The sequence below is a fragment of the Vidua chalybeata genome, chromosome 4, assembly GCF_026979565.1.
Source record: "Vidua chalybeata isolate OUT-0048 chromosome 4, bVidCha1 merged haplotype, whole genome shotgun sequence".
Classification (NCBI taxonomy): Eukaryota; Metazoa; Chordata; class Aves; order Passeriformes; family Viduidae; genus Vidua; species Vidua chalybeata.
In genome coordinates, this window is record NC_071533.1 from 14,988,500 (window position 1) to 15,013,282 (window position 24,783).

Sequence of the window (24,783 nt, forward strand, 5' to 3'; positions counted from 1 at the left end):
TGTTAACCTTATGTGGTGTTATGTGACAACTTGATTCATGGAGATGTGTTAACTGAAAATAAATTACCCAACCTGTCCCCGAAGTCATCACCATCATCTTTAGCCAAGTGGAAGATAACCCCCCAAACCCTTAAAAGCACAAAATTCAATTGCTTCTGTATGCTGTTGATCCTGGCATTTTAAATATGCTTTCAGTTAAATGTCCTAAAACAATTTCTTTATAATTACACCCTGGAATCTGCCTGTACTTTGAAATCTGTGTGTTTGCACATACATCCTCTTCTTTAAATTTTATTTTTGGGGACAGCAGGTGGTAACAGCAATACAAGCAGGAGGAATGTGCTAGCACAAGCCTCTTGCTGTGTAGCACATGATACCACTCTATCTAGCTGACGTTATGCTAAACATTAGAAAGGAAGAAGAATGATTTAATATTCTAATTGAAAGAAAGAAATTGCTCATTCAGAGCAAGCTGATCTAATTTAGAATAATAAGAGTTATATGAAATTAAGCACATCTAACTAAACCATGGTGCAATAGCATCGTAGCAAGGTCACCAGTCACAACAGTATTAAAGAATGCTGAAATGATAGCCAGCTTACAGCCAAAGAGCCTCATTAGCTCTCACATGAGCCCCACATTGCTGGGTCTGCGATTTATCCTTGAATTTCATGTGGATTGTTTGAAGTAGAGTGGTGCACAGGGTATTTCATGAACTGATTTTGTTTTAATCCTTTCTGAAATATTGTGATTATCTTTTAATTAGGAAGTGCTGCCAATCAGACAAAACAGGCAGGGGATAGAATGTTCTTGGATGTAATAAAACCCCCTGGAGTTTAGAGGGACAAATTCAGCTGCTGCTCAAATCATGGCAAAGCAGCAAACTCCCACATCAAAAAGGGTAGGAGTCGCCATTTCCTGAGATCTTCCTAAGTGGTGGTGCCTTTCACTGAGCCTAGTACTTGTTAAGCCATCAGATGGTTTTTGAAAATCTTTTGTAGAAGTGGGATTGTTTTATTTACCTTCTCAGAGAAAGTGCAGATTAATCACAGTAGGAAGACTCTTACATGAAAACAAGTCTGAGAGTGTAATTCTGATTTCATCAAAAAGGATAAGAAATACTTGATCTCACTGTGAGCCATCTTTTCACTCTATTTACTCTGAAAGCTCTTGTGTGCAAGGGAAGTATGAGGCCAAACAATACTACCAAATTTTGCTAATACTTTTATGTTGATCATCCCTATTTATTTCCATTGTGGTCTGTATTTCCAAGGTTTCTTATTCTATTCATCAGCATTTTTCCCAAGTAATTTCTCAGCAACACCCTCTTGCATTTGAAATAGTTATTTTTCCTTTATAAATGCATTGTAAAAGGATTTTTAAAAGGTTGCAAATACTAATCTAACATAGAAAAGAAATCATTACGTGGAAGTGAATAGGGCATCTTGTTTACCTGCTACTGATGGCATTTGGCCCAACAGGAGTTGTGATTTTCAAGTGTTTATGTAAGACAAGGGTAAAAAGGGAGTCAGTCAATTGCTTTGCTCCAGAGTATGGCATATGCAGCATTTAAAGGTTGTAAAACATCAGAACATACATTAACTACTTACCAGTATTTTTTCAGAAAGCAAAAGCCATTCTTGGAGATACAGCAGCTATAAAGCAAGAAATCCACTATCCCAAAGCAAAATACGGATCATTGCCATGAAATTGCCAGCAGTGAACTGTCCTGAACTTTGCTGCAGATCTCAAACTCTTCTGGTGAGCTTTTCAAAAGATTATTGGTGAATCAGTGTTTTCACTTGGCCAGAAGGTAGGATTCTGGTATCTTGCTTACAGAAGTTTAATGAGCTCATTTCACCTTTTAAAGTATATTTTCCAACAGGGATTTCTCTTTCAGAAATAATTTAGGGTCATTTATATCACTGAATACCTGACATATAGAACTGCAGCATTATATTCTTTAGAAAAGAACCTACCCCAAGGTGTGTTTGATATGTGAAAATGAGAGACTGAAATTCTATCACACAGTCATTATAGGTGAAAACAGCTGAACTCTCTATTTGACAACATTAAATTAATGATTAGAAATATAAACATTTAAAGTTATTGAGAGTATTACAGTATAATAATCTTCATATCACAATATTTTAATAATAATACATCAAATCATTATGATAACTTAAATTTAAAATGCTAATAACAGTTCTCATAAGTGCTTTTTTCCCAAAATGGTACAGCTTCTCTTTTCAATCCCTCTAACACCATATTTTTCATGTCCCTGTGGAGGCTTAGATCCAAAGATTCCCTCAATTTTAAGCTGACCTCTAGAACTGACTCAGTCTGTTTGTGCTCAGTAGGTCTCTACTTGAGAAGCAAAAGGTCCAGGTCACTGCAGTACAGACATTTAACACCATATTTTGCAAATGAGAAAGCTGGGTACTATCATCAATAGGAAGGAAGAAAATGAGAATTGGAGTAGCAGAAAATGAAGTTACTGTTATATTTTATTTCTGGAATGAAAATGTGGAAATGACTGAGTCTGCTCTTAGATGGAGAATTAATTCCAGTGTAGGATAAATAGAATACTAACAGCTAAAAGTTGTGCCAGGTAATTGGCCTTTTACAATTAGGTAAGGCTTTGTATGACAGTCAACCACAGTCTTAAAAATTACTACAAAAATGGTTACTTAAAGTGACAGAACAAGAAAAGGGTATTCAGACCTGCTAATATATTTGGAGCTGAAAGATTTTAGATGAAAGAAAAGAGTTGCTCTTGCAAACCTTTCTCTGTAAGTGCAAATGAGATTTATAGGAGGCTTAGAATGGATTTTTGGGTACAAGTCATCTGGAAATTATTTAAAGAAATGAAAATGACATGAGGGCTACAAGGAGTGAGGTTATTTGCATCATGGTGCTGTTGCCATTGTCTCCTGATGCTCTGAGAACAACAGAAATGATTTGTGGCTGGCCAGGGAGAACACTGCTTGTTGTGGGACTTGTGACTATTCCTAACAAATGGGACTAGGCCACGGTGTAGACTTGGTATTAAGTCAGAAGATGAGGACATTTAATTTCATATCTAGGCAAACTGTGGCTTGATAACTGGTGGCAAAAATTAGCTGGTTTTCTGTGTGTGTGTGGACAAAAGAGAATATAATTTGGAATTATCTATGGAAATGGAAAAATTTAGTGAATTGAGGATGGATGAACTGCTGCTCAGCACAAGGAAGGAACTTAAAAACCCAATCAATATATATGGCTTAGAATTTTGGTATCTATATCAAATGCTACTTGCACATCATGACTTACGGTGGCCTTGGGTCCCAGGGGTCCATCCGGCCCCCTGGGCAGCTGCCGCTGTAGGTGTCCTGGATAGCACTGTGCTAACTCGCTCAGCGTGTCTGGGTCCCCCAGGCTAGCTCCCAGCCGCAGGCGACCTAGTGAGCAACTCTGGAGTGATTTCAGCTCTAGTGAATTCAGCTCTTGGTGATTTTGCTCTTTGCTTGTAAGTGCCTCTGGCAGACGCGGAGATGGAGAGAGGAGAAATCTGTATGGAGTTCCGCAGCGGTGTCTTTATTGGCAGCTCCTGTGAAGGTTTCCAGTGACAGCTCCTCTGCCAAATTGGGCAGAGATGAGGGTTTATGTAGGATTCTGGGGTGTTGGAAATTGTCAGTGGCCAGGGTTGAGGAGAACATGACCTATAGCCTTACAGAGAGATAACAAGGGTCTGAGGGCGGAAGAGGGGCTGCTTTGGTCCACTCATCATGACTCTGCATTTCTTATCTTAGGTGAGTGATCGCCATGGAGGCCTTGCAGGGCCTCTGCCTGCTACAATGACTAGCTAATTTTTTTAAATTAAACTCACTCTTCAAAAAAAACTCCAAACCCTCACAAGTTAATATTTTATGTAACGTGTAATTTTTTTTTAAGTTGTAAAAATATTGACCATTTTCTTGTTTTACTTCATTTGCACAAGGAAAGGGAATAGAGGAGAAAAGGAAGAAAAATCAAAAAAGCAAGTACGTGAAATTATTTCCTTTGAGCATTGTGCTTGCTGCTGCTTATTTTTGATTCCACAAGTTCATTAAACATTGTTGGGATGACAAATGGCAAGAGGAGTCAAAGTGTCTAAAAGAATAAATCCTAGTCCAGCACAGACTCTGTTAACAAAGTATTCATTTGCAGTAGGAAGAAAACCCAAGGAACGACCTCAAGGGAAGGTTGTCAGAAGGTGGGGTAAAAGTAAGTGGAGGTAAGTGTCACATGCACCAGGAACTATGAGAAATGTGCTTCTTCTGAGGGAAGGGAACAATTTCTCAAGGTGATTTTAAAAGGCTCTTGCTCAATGAACCAACGTCCATGCCAGCTATACAGCTGGGGATAGAAAGTGTAAATCAAATAATGTCAGAACAGCCGGAGCACCAAAGTCTTGGTTTGGGTGAGTAAGAGCCTGCACTGGGAGTGGGTGGCTATTTTTTTCTCTAAGACATCAAGTTAGTCTCTGTGTTAATTCTTCACAGGTGTCACAGTGGCAGGCTCCCACAGGGAATTGTTGGAGTACCTGCAGCCTGGTGAGGCTGGGCTTCCCAGGCTTAAACAAAGACCAGTTCGTGCATGCAGTTCTTTGTTGTTAGTTGCTGTATCAAGTGTGACCAGCAAGCTCTGGGCTCTTGGGGCTGTAAGGTTTGTATCCTCCACTCCACCGTGCACACATGATTAGTATCACTGGTAGAAGGGGCTGGGTAATAAAGCCCAGTGGGGATCCCTAAATCTAGAGGTGCAGAGACATGAAGCTTCACAAGAAGAAAGATTAGCAGCCAGCAGTGTTTATCAGCACTGCCACACAGTGGCAGACAAAACATTTGGAGTTAAGCCGATGTGCTAAAGTTAACAAAATTTATTTTCTGTTCAGCCACTCCAACATACTTTGCAACTGGATGCTACTCTGCTTTAGGGATTGATGCTTCTCTTCATAAAAATTGTTTTGTGGAAGCTGCCTGCCTCCACAAGTGATGGAAAGTAAACCATGCATGAAGATAAGAGCCCAGATAAGACCAACTTTGAGCTGTATCCTTAGATACCAAGTAAGATTCTAGTCCAATCAGTGTCGAGTTTTCCCTTTTCCGAGATAATTTATGGTTTGGCAAAGTATATAAAAGCATATAAATCTAAAGTTGAAGTTTTCGCCTCAGTGCTCTTTCCAAACATATATGCTCAACAACAGCAAATGCTTTACCTAAATTTATGTTTCAGAGGTTTTGACAATTTTAAAAGGAACTCTATTTCTGACTTAATCTAAAAATACCTAATGATGATGGTAAGCTGTTCCATTGCTTTAAAGAGTCATCCTAAAAACTGTGGTACTGATCTGGATTAGAGGGGAGTTCAACCCCAAGGTATCTACCAAAGGATCCAAGGCCAGGAAGGTTTACTAATCATTAGTTGAAGTGGCTGTTTAGAAGTTGGTGCCATGGATCTGAATTGTCTCTTCCAAAGTATTATGACGTGTCAAGGCAATGAAAGAGGAGGAGAAAAAGGGACGCTTTGTTAGTTTTACCATCTCTTTTGCCTAACTAGACAGCATGAGTAGAGATTTGGAAAAGAAAAAATGTGTTAAAATTTCTGGTTTAGGATTATGCAGTAAGTATGTGCTTTGTCGGAGTTCCAAATGTCTGCTGTTCACAGTTTCTACAAACTTCATGCTCAGTTGTCAAAACTTATGCAAAACTGTGAAGGCACATTCTTTGTTGTCACCCCTTTTTTCACAGCTGCCAGATGTGGATCTCTTTGCAAGCTGTTAGAAGGGAAACAGAGTGCAAGTACAGCTTCTTTCCTTTCTGTAAGAGAAAAGGTTCCTCACTGACTAACAGGATTTCTCAGTCTGCAGAAAATCCACGGTCTCTTTTTGAATGACAAGGAAGTGTCATGCAGATAAATCACATAGCCAAAAAACAAATCAGCATATGGTGGCATGAAGCAATGAGTGGTTTTGACAAGCGTGCAATCCGGTACAACACACATTTCACACCTTTCTGTCCTTATCAGCCTGCCAGTTTGTGACCAAAGAATATACAGTTATTCTGAAGCCAAAGGAGAATTACCCAAGATTTGATCTGTATTCAAGTTGCTAGTTTTTTCCACTGGCATTCTAGATACAGAAGTAAAATATTTGTAGCCACTTAATTAGTAGGAAGCCAAATTTTTCTTTTTCAGTTAAGAATAATGAGAAATTCATTATTTCCATATAATCAATTATTTTCTAGAAGATTTTGGGCTTTTTCAAACCCTGTTTTATATTTATAAATGCATCAGTTTAATAAATAATTGTCAAAGGAACAGACCAGTGCCTTGTAATTTATTATTATTATGTACAGGCTACTAAAAATTTAAAGCAGAGATTAATTTGTTATTGCAGAGATTATAGAAGGGCATGACCCATGTCCCATTGATGCAAGTATCAGAACTCCATAGACTTCAGAGTACCAGAAGTGGATTTGAAGGTTGGTGATAAGAATCTGGAAAAAACATCATTAAAATCTGAAAGCAGGCATGCAGGACAAAGGTATGTGTGTATGTACATATTTCTCATATTTTGGTGAGCAGCAAAGTTGCTCAAATCTTTAAGTTAGGAATTTAGTCAATTAAGGCAAAAGAACCCCCTTTGTTTGACAAAGCAGTTTTATACCTTTTTGGTTAAGAAGATTTGCACAGCCTCTCTTTCCAGTTCTAGATAAAACATTTTTACATGGCTGGTGATTTCACTGTGTGGGGAGAGTCAGGGCAGCTGTCAGTCACAGCTCTGCTCTGTGGCTGCAGGAAGCTGGAGCAGTAGGTACAGGATAAGGCAGAACATGAGGCACTGCCCTGAAGAGTAAACACTTTTCACTACCTGCCAATTATTTGTAGCCCAGCAGATTCAGTAATTTCAACCAGCTTGAGATGAGGTCACCTTTTGTAACTCAACCCTTTTAACTCCAAATAAAATTTAATTCAAGTCAAGGAGCAGGGTAATACAGTTACTAGTGATTTCCCCTACAACCTGTATGATGTCTCTGCTCTTATCGTTTCAGCTAAGAGGATGGATAATGCTCAAAGAAAATGAAAGTTTCTGCAAATCCTACATTTATCTTCTCCATGTAGGTAAGTATTAACAAGAAAAGTTATCAGTAAAATGATCTGCATTGGGCCTTTCTTTGCATACAAAAAATCCAGCTAAATCTGCACTAGATGCAATGGCACCCTTCCATTGCCGACAGCTTCAAAATTTGTTTATGTTCTGTGGAATAACCATTCAGATGTTGTTCATTTTTAATGCCGTTTGATTACTTGTAATGAGCAATCATAGTAATAAAACAAGGATATATGAGAAAACAAATGTCCATGCTAACCATAAACCTAGGCTATATCTGCACTATTTAGGTGAGAGCTTATTCCCATTTATTTGTTCCTGATACACTTGGATGCTTTTTACAATGAACAACACAACACAACACATCCTGCAGTCCAGGATGACAGACTGGCCTCCAGGTTTGGGCCTTTATCTATAACAGGAATGAAATCTGCCGAAATACATCTGGCTTGTTTGTTAATAGAAGAGCTCCTAAATGAGGTTTCTGTTACCAGCACAAAGTGCAGGAGGAAGAGGGAAAAGAAAAAGAGGAAAAGGAAAGGATGTGTGAACAGAGGACATGAAGGTGGCTTCAGGCTGTACCTGCTGTAGTTAATGGATAGTTCAAGGGAAGGTGCTGGGAAAACTGATCTCAAAAGAAGTCTGTCTGTGTGATACAGAGCATACACTCAGCAGGATCATGTTGGGAATAAAAGACCAAGTTTTCCAGCCAACAAGGCAGGCCTAAAGGAATATGAAAGAAGCTGTCAGTATCTAAGTCAGTCTAATGAGCATTTGCCTTGAACAGCAAGGCTTAGAAAGCCTGTCACAGAGGGAGCCTGGTGACATTGGTCTCAAGTGGAAAACACATGGCAGTGCTGCACTCAAGCAAAGTGACATCTCTCACCATGGGATAATAAAGTCTTTGCCATGGACCTACACCTTAAGAGAGGGCTGTCAGCACTTGGAGGACTGAAGAAGCACAGGTTAGTACAGGCATTGGAACTTCTCTCCATTGATTTCCACTTAACAGAATTTCTTTTTTTTCAAAGATGACACAGAATACCTTTGGTCTTGTTGAGCATATTTATTTTGCTGAAAAGGAATTTGTGGTGAAATCTTCCTTCTCCAATTTTCCTTGGCAAGCCAGAAACTCTATAAAAAACAGCTTTTGCTAGACTTTTCTTCATTCTTTTCTAGAGGTTCCCTTATACAGGTAAAATTATGTACCCAGGCTATGGAGTATCTGTTCTATAGAAACTGTAATTTTGCAGCATTCTCTTTGGTGATGTGGTTTCCCTATGAAACATCTATTTCTTTGAGGGTGGGAAGTGTTGCCAGAACAGGCTCTCATATTGTTATTGCCTTCTCTGGATACTTTTTGGTAATTTCTTATGTGACTGATTAAAGCAAATTGTTGCTATTCAATGTAATATCGTACAAAGGGGATATTACCTGTGATAGTGAGAAAGCTGTACTGGGCAATTTAAATTAGGCGGGAAGAGAAGTCAATGCATATTTTCAACTTGGTCCCTCTGTTAGACCTGAACTATCATTATTATTCATATTTAAACTGCAAAGGCCTTTTTTTTTTTTTTTTTCCAGCCACTTAGCTGAGTGCACCTCAGTAGCCTCCATGACCTTACCTGTGTAGCCTTGCCAGCCAGGTTGTGTGGGACGGAATTCAGTCACATCTCCTCTGGCAAGAGTGGTTGTACTGCTGGGAAAGGGGTCTTCAGGAGCCTCCTGTCCTCTCACTGAAGTTTAGAAAACTGCTTTTCTGCTTGAGCTTTGGGGAGGGCCTGTAGTGGTGTTGGCACAAAGGGGGCTGGAAGGGCAGATAAAATCCCTGCGCTGTCTTGTTTGGGCTGGGCATGAACCAGCAGCAGCCTGACCTGCTGTGGGTGGCATGAGCCTCCCCTCACACAGGAGGCCCTGCTCCCCACAGCATCATCTCTCTCCTTTCTCTCTCAGCCTGATCCAAACGTGAGGAGAGGTTGGTTTGGGAGTTTCAGCACCTACCTTGGGCATTGTGAGCCTGGGCTGGGGAGACACCGGTGAATGGCTGTAATGCTGTGAGGGGGGGCAGCTATGACGGGGTCCCAGTGCAAAGGGAGGTTGAGGGGCAGGTGTGTGACGGTCTCTGAAGGGTGTCCCAGCGCTGTGAGGGGCAGTTGTGAAGGTGTCCCAGCGCTTTGAGAGGCGGCTCCCAGCGCTGTGAGGGCTTGTGAGAGAGCAGCGCTGCTGTGAGGCGCGGCGGTCTGAGGGGCTCCCCGCGCGCTCCCTCCTCACAGCAGCCGCCTCGCGCCTGTCCCGCTCCACAGCGTTGGGGCCGGGGGCGGGCGCGCGCCCGGCGCTGATTGGCTGCCTCCCCCCCCCCCCCCCCCCGCCCCGCCTGCCGCGGCCGCGGGCGGCGCCGCCGCTCCAAGTTTGTGTCAGGGCGGAGCCGCCGCCGGCCGCGGGCTGCTCCCGGCCCTGCGCGCTCCCTTCGCCGCCGCACCGCGGGGTCCGGCCCGGCCGAGAGCGGAGGACCAGTGGTCCGGCCATGGCGGGACGCGGGCGGCGGCACTGAGGCGGCTGAGGGTGGGGTGTCGGTCCTTGAGCGGGCGCCATGCGGTCCCTGAACATCACCCCGGAGCAGTTCGCACAGCTCCTGCGGGACAACAACGTGACGCGGGAGCAGTTCATTGCTCTCTACGGGCTGCAGCCGCTGGTGTACATCCCGGAGCTGCCGGGACGCACCAAGGTGGCCTTCGTCCTCATCTGCGTTCTCATCTTCGCCCTGGCGCTCTTCGGCAACTGCCTGGTGCTCTACGTGGTGACCCGCAGCAAAGCCATGAGGACCGTCACCAACATCTTCATCTGCTCCCTGGCGCTCAGCGACCTCTTCATCGCCTTCTTCTGCGTGCCCTTCACCATGCTGCAGAACATCTCCTCCAACTGGCTCGGCGGTGGGTGCCGGGGCCGGGCCGGGCGGTCCCGGGCCGGGCTGCGGGGAGGGGGCAGCGCCGCCACCGAGACCTGCGTTCCCCCGTCTCTGAGGGACCATTCCTGCCCTCCGTGAGGGACCCTTCCCCTTCCCGCCCCTTGCGAGGGATGGCCTCTCCATCCCTCCCTCAGGTTGTGTTAAAATAACCGAAAATAACCCAGTCCTCTTTCCTGCTTATACTCCTTCAAAGTTGCGGTGTGCGTGTGGGGAAGCGTTTCGTTGTGTGGAGCTGGCCAGGTAGCCTTGCCGTGCTACTTTCTCTTTTTTTTTTTTTTTTTTTTTTTTTTTAGTTTTCTTGCTAAGTAATGAAATCTGTCTGGCAAGTGAGGTATCAGTCTTTATACAGCTTAAGTTCCTCTAACAGCTATCAGCTTGGAGACAGTCCTCAACCTTTTGTGAGGATAAAGAATGTCCTTGAAGGAACAGGTGACTGAGAGAACATGTAGAATTTATGCTGAAATAATGCATCCGTTTAAATTTTTTAAATTCTTTTTTTCTTGGGAGCTATGTTGTAGTCCTGTTGATGTGAAGAACCTTTTGGCAAAGCTTCCCTGATGCCTAGAAAGAAATAATTTTTTTTCCTTTTCTATCCATCCCAGTTCCGAAGTAGTAAAGAGCAAGCAGAGAAAGGTGCAGTAGAATTGTATATGGTATTTATTTTCCTGGTTTTTTTTCTTTAAACGGTGCTTGACAATTATAAGTGGAAAAATAAAAGGGGTGGTTTTGCATCAAGTAGCAGACAACATTTTGTGCAACCACAAATTGAAATATTTTTCAGAATATTTCAGGATGATCAGGAAAGATGTTGATCAAGTGACACATTGATTTCAATTTCCAAGGCTTACTGTGTTTCTGTTGTTCAGAGACAGCTCTGAAGGTTGTCAGAACATGGAGATTTAATTCCAGAACCTCCCACAGACTAGAATGCTGGGTGGGAATTGACAGGTCAGAGGAGACTTGGAGCACATGTGAGAAATGGGCTTTATTACAGAAACTTCAATGAGAAGTGATGAATCCAGAGCTCCTGGGGTTAGTGATAGTAAGGACACCTGTGCTATTTTCTTATGAGCTGTTTTGGGGAAGATAACCTTTGTGATTCTTCTCTCTCCTAAGGAAGGTTCTGATCTGTCAGCTTGACCAAACATCTGATCAGAATCAACTGAAGCCTCCACGTGGGGTGAATTACAGGAGATAGGGCATGGGCATGTGTAACATTGTGGGGAAAATATGTATGTCTTTACTGACACTGTTACTGAGGGTGCCTGACAAAAATCTAGATGTAGTAAATGTAAAAGGTCTAGCATAGTTACAACAAATCTCTTCAGATATTCAATATTTGGGCAGCTAAAGTACACTGTTCTCTGGGGATTACTGTATTTTTTTCCTGCCCTCTTTGCTGTGCTAGAGCATTTTCAGAACAAGTGAATCCATAGATCTTCTGATCTGGTGAGATCATTATCTTGAACTGACACAGTGTTGGGAGGACATAATAAGTAATATCATGGAAGGGTGTTAACCCTTTACTCTGGGGGATAGGGGCTTTGAAGTAACATTGAGGAAAACAAATACACGAACTGATGGTATCCCAAGGGTATCTGGTTCCTGATGCTTACATGGTGAAGTGTGAATGGTGTACTGCAAATCAGAGCCTGCCAGTCCTGGAAGAGTCTTTTCCTTGCTAGCTTAACTGATTTAATATGCCTTTTGCCTTTCATTTTGGAGTGTGAAAAAATCTTATTCACTGTAATGCGACATCACTGAGTAGTGCAAGATCCAACTCTGTTGTGAAAAAGGTGATTTGACTTGTGATGTATCCTTGGTGGACAAAGTGGTGCACCCTGAGACACTTGATGCTGGAAATGGATTGGGGATTCTGAGCCTTGAGTCACTTTGTATCATGATTTACTTGCATCACTAAAACAAGCATCTGTACTAGGCGATGTGAACTGAGATGTGTATGTTTTGTACTTGTGTTTAATTTAGAACTGGTTGTTTATTTCCATGCTTGTGTAGGTATGTTTGTATTTCTTCCCCTTCCGAAACCCACAGAAGAATGGGAGAGGGGAGGAAAAAACTGCAAATGCTGTAATGCAAACAAAAGAACAGCCACAATTTCAGAGTAGCTGAAGCTGTGACTTTTTTTTCACTTACATACTCTTAACTTCACCTGCAGTTAAAAATCTCAGTGTGCCTCACTTTACCTGATGATCAAGCAGCATTAACACAGACCCTTTAACTCTTTATGGGTAACAACTGGAAGCAGCACCATATTGACTAAAAACAGATTTGAACCGGTACTGCTTTTGATTCTCTGGTGTCTTTAAGAATCTGTGTAGCTGTGTGAGTGCAGTAGTGACAGTATATGATTTAATTTCCCAGTTTAAACTTCGCAGCTGAAATGGCTGTAATTTCATGAGGAGCTTTGAATGAAAATCCAGCATACTCACTTCTCTGTAATGCAGAAGAAAATGAAGATTGTGGCTTTGTCATAAATGATCTCTGGGATTGTATTTATTGATAAGAAGGATGAAATGGGAGCTCAAGTAGGAGTAAATGGATGCATACAGCAGTAGTGTGTCTTGGTGCAATCTGAAGCAGTTGAGGACTTGCTTTCACGTCCTCAAGTCATAGGTGGGAGGCAGCAGTAGTGGTCCTGTCATACTGATGACAGCACTATTAAAGATAAATTTGGGCTTTTGTCTCTGGGTCAAATATTACAATAGTTGCTTTGTTTCCTGACACTGCTTAGTTACCTGAGTATTGTCTTTACAGAGCTGCCTGGGCCAACAGGAGAATTAATTAAATGTTGTCTAATCTAACAGTCCTGGTGAAAGTTAAGGGCACAACTTGAGCTTACAATACAGCCAGCACCGTCCTACATTCTTGTGAATTTTGCATCTTATCTGTTTGAGTGTGTATTCTCAAGACAGGTGTCAGAGGGTGACTTTGCCTGTCGCTTTGAGAGTAGTGAGTCATCTGAGACACTCCTGAATACTGAGGTGCCCTCCTGTATCTTGTCTGACCTCCAGCTGCCCCTCAGGAGAGGGGTGGGTCTTCTGTATGTTGCTGTGACTTCTGGTGCCTCTTGATGTGACAGTTTCCTCTTCTCTAAAGGTTTGGTAAAACACTGACACCTTCTACCCAGCTGAGTCTTTAAGGAGCTTTGTTATGTACCAAATGTCATGTGTCCAGCAGTGTGTTACCTTAGAACTTCCCTGTGTGAGAACACATAAACATTCCTCGCTGAGGGATGAGAACTAAATCTTGCATCTATACCAAGAGCTGATGTAAGACAATGCATTGCAGGTATGCAACACCCTTAGGGATATCATCTGTGTGATGATGATTGATGTGTACTGCCCCAAGTTACAAAATGTGAGAAAAATCAACTTGCTTTCTTCAAGTGAGGTGGAGAGAGCTTATTACAAGCTGTGACAGAAATTCTAGTGCAAGGGCATGATCAACAGCATTTTACCAGAGGAAGGAGCAATTTAACTTTTATCAGAGAATATTTTAAGGCTTTTACTTTTGTAACCCTGATAAAAGAAGTGATATTTGAAATTACTAAATCACAGTTCGAGGCACAATGACCAACAATGAAGGCATAAAATGTTTACAGGAATGCCATTTATATTTGCAGTCTCTGAATGTGTTATTGTTGGGAAAACTATTCACTGTTTGAATAAGCTATGCAGTTTTTAGCAAGCAGTGCATAAGGAGTACTTTTAGCCTCTAGAAAAAGAGAGGCAGGTAGTTATTTTCATTCCCAGTGTTCTGCTGCAAATTATTTTCTTTCCCAGTTGAAAGTGGTCCGTGCTGTCTTGACTAACTGTTGGAAGTGTTCTCTGAAAGCCTAACTGTGTGGAAATTTAAGCATTTTGATGCATACTTAAGATATTAAAGTGTTATCATTATTTATATTATTCAGAAGAGTCAACATTTATTTGTACTGCCAACCAGTGCAGAAATTAACACAGTTTCAGTGATTTTGAGGTGATCTCAGCACTTTAGCCTTTAACCCAGCACTGGGAAAACTTTTGGAATGAGATTTCAATAACCTTGACTGAACCTCGTTGAAGTGGGCTTTTATTCTTTGTTTTTGTTTGTTAGTCATATAATCTCCAACCATGTTCCAAACAGCCACATTCTTACCTGCTGGATTATAACAAAGATTTAAGCTAGTATATTCCTTTAAAATCTTCTGTTTCTCTGCATTAAGTCTGAACACAAATGTTAGCATTCACTTGAAATGGTTTTAATGTATGTGTTTGACACAGCTGTTTTTTTGCCTAACTCAGTCTTATTTTAATTTCACTGTATTTACTATGGTGTAGTAGCATAATTAATTTTTTTCCTCAAAACTTACCTTATCTTCCTGACAATAAAATCTGGCACTTTTTTCTGAGATGCTCCATAAGAGACTTTCAGCTAACAGACACTTGAGAATGGGGTTTTATCAGTTTCTTTTTGCTGCAGATGAAGGTTGTTCTACACAAATGGATTAAGTATTAAGTGACATGTGCATGCATTATTCTGAAATAATTACCTTATTTAACAGTAGATTTCATTTTCCAGGTGCAAAGGCCTGTTAATGTTTGTCATTTGAAAACATAAGTTATTTGATTTAAAGTATTGAAAGATCTGGAGAAAGTCTCCAGTAATTATCTAAGCAGTTGGGAATGGCTGCTGTATATTTACAAATAAAACAATGGGTTTGAAAACTAAAAAGAGGCTTGATGTGAAGAACATTGACTATTCTGCCAAGTACAAGGACTCCTGGTATCTCAGTATTAAATCCCATTCAAACACAGTAAGGATGGTGGATGGATTTCAGGTGTGTTGATGTCAGAATTCCACTGAAGTTGATGGCTTTTCAGTTGGCTGTGACATTCTAAACAATTTATTTATTTCCCTTTCTCCCGCAAGGAAATCTGTTTTCAATACTTACGTGAAGGAAGTTCTACTTCCTTGCTCAACAGTCTCTTATCCTTGAAGGAGGTTTGAATTTCAAGGCATTTTGAGGGTCTTGTGATTTCAGAAACTGGAAGCATTTGTGTAGTGAGTGACAATTCAGGGCAAGCACAAGAGCCCTGAAGGGATATTATATTGTTAATAACAGTAATATCCAGAGACCTTGTGCATGGTGGCATCAAGAAACTTCAGGGAAGCTGAAGTTCTGTTCTATTTTTACTTTTGGTACATTTTTGGCTTTGACTAGCTTTTACCTACTATTCATTTGAAAATATCATGGTGTTTCTTGTTTATAAAAAAACTTTGTGGCTGTTTTGCTGTGGCCTTCAAGTCCCCAAAGTGTGTGCTGTGTGCAGGTGTGTTTCTATTCCAACCAGCTGTGTCTAATGGAAAATATTCTTTTGCTTCCCATTTCTGGAAGTGCTAATGTCACTTGTCCAGCTCAGTAGGCTCAACCTGCTGGCATTATGTAGACTTCTGCTTTTAGCTACTTTTGTATAGCTTAAGTGCTTATTTTTTGTGTTTGTCTTCAAAAAGTTGAGTTAGGGTTTTTTTTCAGCCTTTTCTTCTGGGAGTTCAGCTCAAGGCATAGTGAGTGGTAGTCTGTGCTCTTTGACAGTGTGGTTGCTGGGATGAAAATGAGAAGACATCTGTAAAAAAAAAAATGGGCATCTGGGAATTTGCGAGTTCTCTCCCAGTTTGGGGTGTTCCCTTTGTTCTTTGAATAGCTGGGCACCTGCTAGAAATTCCACCAGACTGATGGTGAAAGTTCGTCTCATTTTGTTACTTGAATAATAGTGATACTACTTTGCTTCCTAAGAATACCCTGGAATGCTGGGACTTCAGTGGAGGAGTAGTGCATTACAGGGAAATCCCAGTAAGGCAGGTATAGTTCAAGTGGATGTTAAGTTTGGCCTTTTTCAAACTGTAAGAAATAGCCTGTGGTGAAAGTTTGAGGTTTTTTGGTTTTTTTTTTTTTTTTTAGCTTTGTATTGTGTTTGTTTGCTTGTTTTCTGTTTTCTCCCAGCTTCAGCACTCAGACTTGAACTCATTTCCTTAGTGAAACAGGAACTTAAACATTTGATTAACAAGTTCGGCTCTTCTGTTTGTTATTTGTAGCAGGAGTCCCTTCTAACTTAGTGAAACAAAAATTGAAAACCAACTCTTTGGTTTCATTCACTGTTTGCTGTGTGTGGAGTAGGTAGGGTTTGAGCTTGCCTTTGGTTTTATCTCACAACAGAAGTTTAAGCCCACTGGGTGAAGGATGTGAATTTGACAGTGTGGGTCTTGTGCCGTATGTACTGGGTGTAGTGAAAAACTGATGAGATGCTGAGTTAGTAAAATACTGGCTCTGTTTCATGAAGCGTTTCCTTAGGCATTTCTGATGCCAAGGAAAAAGCAGGGGGAATTTTATTTTATAAATTGCATTTGATTCAGGATGTGAGGATGTCTTGTCTTGCTCTTTCTGATGCTTTGAAAAAATGCATACCAGGTGAAAAACACATGCAGCCCAATACATCCTCAGCCATGCAGTTCCTACTGGCCATGCTAAGATTTCATTCAAGGAACTTGAAACTGGATTGCAAGGTGTGTTTTTATTCTGGTTTAAGCTAGATCTGTGTGCACATCCATCGTGTTGCTGGTGTTGAATATGTGCTTGAAAGGTGCTTGATTTCCACCCACTGCTGTTTGTCCTCTCCTTCCCTTTGTGGAGCCGCAGAAAAAGGGATTTTTGAGCAACTAGAATTGGTAAGATCAGTAGCAAACCAGTTCTTGTAAGCTGGAGTGGCTTTTAGTCTGGCCTATCAAGTAGAAGTTTTCCTGTTCCTTGTTCCCTTCATGGAAGGTAGGATTAAGTTTTCAGAATTTTCTCTTTGTTTTCTGTCTGTTTTCTGTGCTGTTACTGCTTAAGGTGTCCGTAGCATCTTAAAACTTGACTGAAAATTGGATCAGATACTTCTTAGGCTGTTTTGAGTTTATGGATTATATCTGAGTAAGGTATAAAAAATGGTCTAGTAAGGAAAATAACCCTGACTGTTGCTGGAATGAATAGCTGATACTGAACTGTAAGAGTGTAAGGAAACTGTGGAAATATGGACAGAGAAAATTATCTCAGGGTCAGAAAATGGGTAATTGAAAAGTAGATTGGGAAGGGCAATAAGGTAAGATTTCTTACAGAATAATTTATACCACTTTCTATGATGGCTAGGACTTGAGAATGGCTAATGGAGACTGACTGATATGTTAAGAATTGAGTATACACTTTGGAAAGCTGTGGCAGCAATAAAAGTTGAAGTTGCATAAACACAATGTATCTGTACAACTTAGAAAATGCAGGCAGGAAATTGCATTTGTTTTGCACAGTGGCACTAACATAATTTGGTAATCAGCAGAGAGGGAGACTTGGAGAACAGAAGGATGATGAAGAGGTTGATTTTTCCTCTTATGCGTCCTCCTCGATATATCTCACTTGACAGGATGATGCATTAAATGCTGAAGTGTACAGATAGAGTGATGTGTAAACAAGCTTAAGGAATGTGTTTGTAACAGTGGAAAACACAAACTTTTAAACAGGTGTCATGGTTTGACACTGGCGCAATGCCAGCACCCCTATGAAAATACACCTTCCCAAATAAATGCTGTGAGATGTTATCAGGAACAGAGCAGAGCAGGCCCAAGCTTAATAACAAAGGAAAAAAAACTATTAAACTACTACTACAAAAGACACACACACTAAATCCAGGATGAAGACCCTCTAAATCACCCCTCCTCCTCCCAATTTCCAAAACACCCACCATGAAACATCACCCGGGATTCCTGATCAAATTATCACCCTTCAGATAATCAATACTTAGTCTAGCAAGGGAGAGAGAAGTCTCTCTTGTGGCATAGACCCCCCAGGAAACACAGTTGCCACCTCCTGTGTTTCCCTGTCACACATGGCAACCGCCCGGAGAAAATCTGCCAGTGTCACACTCTCCTTTCCATGCCACAGTGCTCTCACCACTGAGCATGGACAGACTGCCCATGGGGCTCCTTTAAGGATGCTTTGCCATGGACCCAAAGATACAACAGTTCAGCTTCTCATCCTGGGACTACAGTCCCCCCCATTTTCCCCTGGGGCCAAGGGTCCAGGAACAGAGATCATCTTCTTCCTGAAGACAGAGGGCATCACCATTCCTTCCTCAGCTTTCCTCTGTTCTTGCCATTCCTTCACTGGTGGTTGCTGAAGCAGGTCTCCTTGGGTCACCACTGCATCCCCCTAAAATGCAGTCTCTATTGCAGGAGAATTTGGTTCAGTCTATGGCTAACAAGAAAAGTCCAGCCAAAAGCTACTCCATCATCTCCTCCCACCTAAATATTTCTTCTTCTAACATCTCAGGTCCCAGACTGTCTCTCTTGCACTACAAATCAAGGAGGAGTAATATTTTACAAAGCCCTCATTTCCCGGAAAGGGTTAAAAGTTCAGACTCCCTGGATGGCTGAGATCTCTGTCCAGCACTCCCAACTCCCACGCTGGGCATCATCCCCCCTTTCTGCTTCTCCTCTGCTGGCAAATCTCCAGGTGCTGTCAAGCTCTCTTTCTCTCTTGGGGGGTGGGGGGCAACAAAGGCATCTCTGCTTCTCTCCACCCTTCCGTCCGCAGGAGCTGGCCTGGTTCCAGACCTTCAGCCCCCTCGGCCAAACTGGACAAGGCCACATGGCTTCCCCTCCCCCACCCAGCCCACGGCTGGGCAGGGGATGTCTGCACTGCACTCTCTGAAGACTGGAACCAAAGAGACAGTTCCCCTGGGAGTTCTTGCTTTTAACCCCTTGTGTTCTCAGAGGTGTGTCCATACTTTCAGTGGTCACTCCAGGTGCCAATATCCAAACCTGGCCACTGATTGGTTTGACCCAACTTCCTGAAGAAAAATTCACTTCCATGTCAAACCACGACAACAGGTAACACTCAGACCATCATAAACTGTAGAGTAATCTGCCAAAATGAAAAAATAATAAATGACTCTGTAACTTAACATGTTTGAAAACAGATGATGGAAGACTTGGTCAAAAGTGAAATAGGAGTAAGTGTCAGACTGGTAACAGAGCAAGTGAATATGTCCTTAGAAATCTTGGCTTTGCAGATGTGTACAATAAAGAATGGCTATGGAGAGCTGCACTGCCAAATGGCTTCTATAGGTGACTTAGCAGTTTAGACGTTACAATAAATCTAACAATCTTGGTCTGTTATTTTTAGTAATGGAGTCTGGTGTTAATAGCTGTTGCGTGCCTTACTTTCTGATCATTGCAGGTGCCTTTTCTTGCAAGATGGTGCCATTTGTTCAGTCCACTGCTATTGTAACTGAGATTCTTACAATGACCTGCATTGCTGTGGAAAGACACCAGGGAATTGTGCATCCACTAAAAATGAAGTGGCAGTACACCAATAAAAGAGCTTTCACGATGCTTGGTAAGATTTTAAGCATCTCCAGTAATTGTATGTGGGAAATGATCTTCAGTGTGGATGGCATGGCAGAACATAAGCTCTGATATGACCAGTGATTCAGAGGCAGAGTTAATTGGCCTTTATAAAATAGGTCAAGGTTAGTGCCTACAAGTAAAGTATTCATTACCCAAAACTCTCACAAAGGACTTAGCATCTGAAGTCAAAAATGTACTTAACAAAGATAAACCTTTAGCAGCCATTTCTTTTTTTTTTTTCAAGAAAAGTTCAAAATGTACAAGCACTGCTTAAGATATGTCACAGGGAAATGATCCTTCCCTTGTTACACAAAGAGGTTTATTTAATGCTCCTTATGCAGATTAAGTGCTTTTCCTGTGGAATATCAATGAGATAGAAGGTAGTTTGAGGGACAGAGAGCTGATGTCAAAAGAGCATGCTGTTATTGATGTGAGTGTTGACTGATGAGTGCCTCATAGAAAACTTCGTTCTTTGCTACAGTTTTCTACCTTGCCTGACTTTTCAAAGCAGTTAAACTGTACATACCAAATCCTGCTTGTTGAACAAAGTATGAAAAAATGTATTTGTTTACAGGCATAGTCTGGTTGCTGGCTCTTATTGTTGGGTCACCCATGTGGTACGTGCAACAGCTTGAGGTAGGTTAGGTCAAATGGGGATTTGTTTATTAAACTCAGTCCTTGCTGGATCTTCCTGTACCTTGAGGTGAAATGGAGTCAACTCTTGTGAAATTAGAGGGGGGTAAGGGAGTTGGAGCTTTGGTTGTTTGTGCCAGCCTGGGAAAGGCTAAGGATTAGAATTTGCATGCACTGTGGAAGAGGGAATACAAGCAGGGACTAGTCAATGCCTATTCTCCCTAATCATGGTAATTACATCTGTGACTTGCACTGTGGCTTTCTTTTGCACTGACGCACAGGAATAAAGGGCTTAGATTGCTGTTTCAGGATGACACAGTGCTCCCCAAGATCTGGAAGAAATGTGCTTATTTTAAGATTACTTAGCTGCTCATAATAGTTGATGAGTTATCACACACGTTTGGAGGTTAGGCAGGAGGCTTGGCAGAATCTGCTGCTTGTGAGTCTGAATGTTAATTTTCTTGTTTTTTAAAGTGGCTAACGTGGGGTTTCTATGCATCCATCTTTACTTGCAAAATGTGTAGCCAAAGTCTCCTTTGAAGTACAAATCAGAGCATCTCCCAACCTCTCTCTGTCAATTTGGACTGAACCCAATATTTGATTGGAAAAGTGCTTGAAAGAATTTTGTCACTCTGAAAAATCTGTTGAATTTTGGTTGTTCCATTAAGAACAGGGAATATCTGAATGTGCTTGGGTTTTACACTTGGGATAAATACCTTAATGGCACATCTTCTTTGCATTTGTTACAGGTTAAATATGACTTTCTATATGAAAAAGTGCATGTTTGTTGCTTGGAAGAATGGACCAGTCCCATTTATCAGAAGATATATACGACCTTTATTCTTGTTATACTCTTCCTTCTTCCACTGATGCTGATGCTTTTTTTGTACACTAAAATTGGCTATGAACTCTGGATTAAGAAACGAGTGGGAGATGCTTCAGTTCTTCAAACCATTCATGGGAGCGAAATGTCTAAAATATCAAGGTTTGTAAGCAAAATGCACTTGGAACTTGGACTTCTAGAAAGCTTTTTTCCTGACTTTTTTATTCTTCCTGAATAGAGTTCAAAATGCCTTGCAAGACATGTTAATGTCATGCTGCAAAGTGCTCTGCTGTCCCAAAACAGAGAAATAAAGTGCTAGATTTATATGATGATGCATTTTTTTCTTTCCAAGGGGATTGTCTACTTCTGAGCTTTCCTTGAGGGTTTTATTTGAATCTGCAGCCATCAGAACACAGTCACAGGTCTAACTTGAAGAAAGAGATGTAACTGCCAGCCAGTTCCCAGTGATTCAGTGTGGAATTCTTGGTGCAATTTCAGGAAGAAGAAGCGAGCAATTGTTATGATGGTGACAGTGGTGTTTCTCTTTGCAGTCTGTTGGGCCCCTTTCCATGTGATTCACATGATGATGGAGTACAGTGAGTACCTGCCATATCTCATAGAATGAAGTTGGGGTTTTGGGGTTTTGTTTTAGTAATGGAACTTCATATTGTGAAAAGCTAATGATGCTACAGCATTCAGCTCTAGAATACCTTCTGATAGCAAAGGTTGATGTTCTGCTTATAAAAAAAGACTTAAGGAAAACCAGGAGTATTAGAGGGGTGAACGTCTTTGTGTAGATTCTTTTTCTTACCATGTCTGTTATGCTGCCGTCATTTGCTGAAAGGTTAAAAGGACTTGGCTGGAAGGTAAAAGTTATTTCTGAGCATAAAATGTCTTGAGGTTTTTAATTATATTTCATATAACTTAACAGTTTTGAGTTAAACTTACAGTGGAACATTTATCCCTTTTATTGAGGTAAGCATATTGGAAATACAAATAGTGGACATCACATTGATGATATCCAATGAATCCAGCTGGAATTTTTCAGTGCTCTTTGCTGAAAACTGGCTTGGAAATGCCCTCAATGCTTGTGATGGCTTTTTTTTTCCTTATGCTCTGGGGTCTTCCACTGTTCATCTCCCACCTCCTCCATGGATACTGCAGCAGTCTACGTGCAGGAACAAGAGGAAATTTTCAGTAGTTGTACTCTACTTGCTAAATGCAGGATCTGTTTCTTTGTCTCCTATCACAAATAAGATTGTAGCAGATAAATCAATAGTTCAGCCAGTCAGCTTTTTTGGCTCATAATTTTTCTTTCTTTTGATTTTGTTACTACCTACATGCAAAGCAGGACTGTGTGATAAGTCTTGATTTTATCTTGTTGATGAAACTCAATTGCTAATGTTAAGAACTTCCAGCATGGGTTTATGTTGATTTTGAGCAAAAACATCTAATGCCAAACTGGATATAAGCAGGCTAAGTAGTAAGCATTTATGACATTCTGTGCCTACAGCATATCTCTCTTCTCCTCTCCAGGTAATTTTGAGAAGGAGTATGATGACGTGACAATCAAAATGATCTTTGCAATTGTCCAGATCATAGGATTCTTCAATTCTATTTGCAACCCTATTGTGTATGCTTTCATGAATGAGAACTTCAAGAAAAATTTTCTGTCTGCCCTCTGCTTCTGCATTATGAAAGACAACATATCCCCAGGCAGGCAGCTTGGAAACTCAGGAATTACTATGAGGAGGCAAAAGCCAAGTGCATCTCAGAGAGATCCCATGGATTCGGATGAAGGCAGGAGGGAGGCATTCAGTGATGGCAACATCGAGGTCAAGTTCTGTGATCAGCCAGCTTCCAAGAAGAATTCGAAAAGGCACCTTGTCCTGTTCAGCTCTGAGCTTACTGTGCACTCTGCAGTAGGAAATGGACAGTAGCACCACAAGGGGTTTGGGAATGGAGAAGTCATCCTCTTTATGATCATTTCAATAAGCCATTTAAAAGAGTTTGCTACTTTGCATGCCGAAATGAGGAGGGAAGATGTGGACTCTAATAATGTTGGGATAGTGACTGAGAAAAAGTAATATTTATTTTATAATGACGAGGAATAAAACTTTGGAAAAAAACATTTCTTCCTGACCTAATGTAGGGCTTGTTTGCCCTCCACTTTAGGTAAACAAAAAAACTGCTGCTTGCTCAATTTATTGTGTGTCTGGACTGTACACAGCTGAATGCCAGAAGACAGGAACTATGGAGGGAATGTGCACCGTTTTGGGACAACTTGGAAGTCTGACATGGGGCTGACATTGTAAGATCTACTTTCTGCAGCTTTGAGGACTGAGCAGCTTCAGATCTGAGTTCAGGAAAGATGGAGAGTGAGATGCAATTCTATTTAAGGAAAAAAAAAAAGGGAATATGAAAGAGTTATCCAGATCATGACTCTGAAGAGATTTAAGAATTAAACATCACATGCATGTTCAGATTTTGTTAACAGGAAGCATATTAGTAATTAACAATGCATGCATAATTACTGTGCTGTTTTTTACAGGTTTATTCTTGGGTACAAATTTAAATGTCATTGTACTGCCCTGGAAACTGCATTGTTCTGCTGAAAAATGGAGAAGCTGAAAAAGTGCTTTACAAGAGAGTGCAGATGCAGGAGGTGTGGTCTGTAGAGTAAACACTGAATTGAACTTCCAGTCATGCTTGGACATGCCACTGTCAGGTTGAAAGAGTGGGCCTGATCCAGAGCCTGTTGGGACTTCACAGAAGACTTTCAATGGAATATCATGGTCTTTTGACCAGACACTTCTCTGAGGACATGCTTGTATTTTTCTGTCTGTCCATCATCTTCAAAGGGCATTAACTGCTGTCTGAGAATGGGGCCAGTGCTTTATTTTAGGCTTCACAGTAAATTGTGGGGTTGATATCCATATAAATTCTAAATTAAAAATTTTGCTCTCAGTGGGCCAAACTGCAAAATTGCAAAGGTATGTTTGCAAGTGTAGGACTGGGGGAGAAGGGTGATCTAAACTGGTACACTGGGATCTGATCCCATAAATGAGGCCTTGAAATACAGAATGTGCCACTTCAGCTGAGGTTAGGTTGGATCCTTTAACAGCCTGTAAAAAGTCAGTGCTGTCTTCTGTCACCCCTTGCCTCACCTGTGGGACCTTTATGCTGCCTTGGCAGTCAATTTAAGAATCTTTTACATTGCTACTGTACACTTCATTGTAAATGAAAACTTAGGGTAAAATATCCTTGTATAATTTGAACATAATCTGATCCTTCTCTAATGTCTACAGATTGCAATGGGTTTGTGACACACTCCGCTTACATGTGTGTTTTTTATATTATATATGATACACTCCTGTGCAATGACAGAAAGCTCCTGATTTGTCCTGAGGGCCAGGAATTAAGACCTTAATGGTTATTATCATAGTTTTCTTCAGCAGATATAAAGTTTAACAGCCATATGGTGAGAACTCTGTGTTTGGATAGAATCTGTGACTGAAAACTAATTTATTTTAATCAATTTATTTATTTGCACTGCTAATTTCAGTGACAGATTTTAACAAACATTTAACTAGAACTTCCAAGTATCTTATGTTTTTGTTTTGTCTTCCCTGCTTCTTCTGATGTATCATAAAATGTTGTGTCAATGAATAACTGTTGTAGTATTAATTTTATTTTCATTAAAGTTCCTTTATGGCTTTGTTGGTGCTGTTTTGCACTAGGGGATATCTGCTGTGGACTTCACTTTGAGTCTCTTTGTTTAAAGATTCATGTGAG

General features: G+C 41.1%; 1 protein-coding gene and 1 long non-coding RNA gene across 2 annotated transcripts; one reads left to right on the forward strand and one right to left on the reverse strand.

The window, feature by feature from the left end:
* Nucleotides 1-8,196: 8,196 nt before the first annotated feature.
* On the reverse strand, nucleotides 8,197-9,402 carry LOC128787009 (uncharacterized). The gene is made up of 3 exons (XR_008430534.1): nucleotides 9,134-9,402; nucleotides 8,758-8,939; nucleotides 8,197-8,266 (listed from the first exon to the last, which is right to left on the reverse strand). It is a non-coding gene; the product is annotated as an uncharacterized LOC128787009 (long non-coding RNA).
* A 240-nt stretch (nucleotides 9,403-9,642) lies between these two features.
* QRFPR (pyroglutamylated RFamide peptide receptor) lies at nucleotides 9,643-24,739 on the forward strand. The gene is made up of 6 exons (XM_053941062.1): nucleotides 9,643-10,062; nucleotides 19,363-19,521; nucleotides 20,107-20,168; nucleotides 20,915-21,150; nucleotides 21,487-21,584; nucleotides 22,525-24,739. Exons 1-6 carry the CDS (start codon nucleotides 9,723-9,725, stop codon nucleotides 22,926-22,928), a joined length of 1,299 nt encoding a protein of 432 aa, XP_053797037.1. The 5' UTR covers nucleotides 9,643-9,722; the 3' UTR covers nucleotides 22,929-24,739.
* The last annotated feature ends 44 nt before the right edge of the window (nucleotides 24,740-24,783 follow it).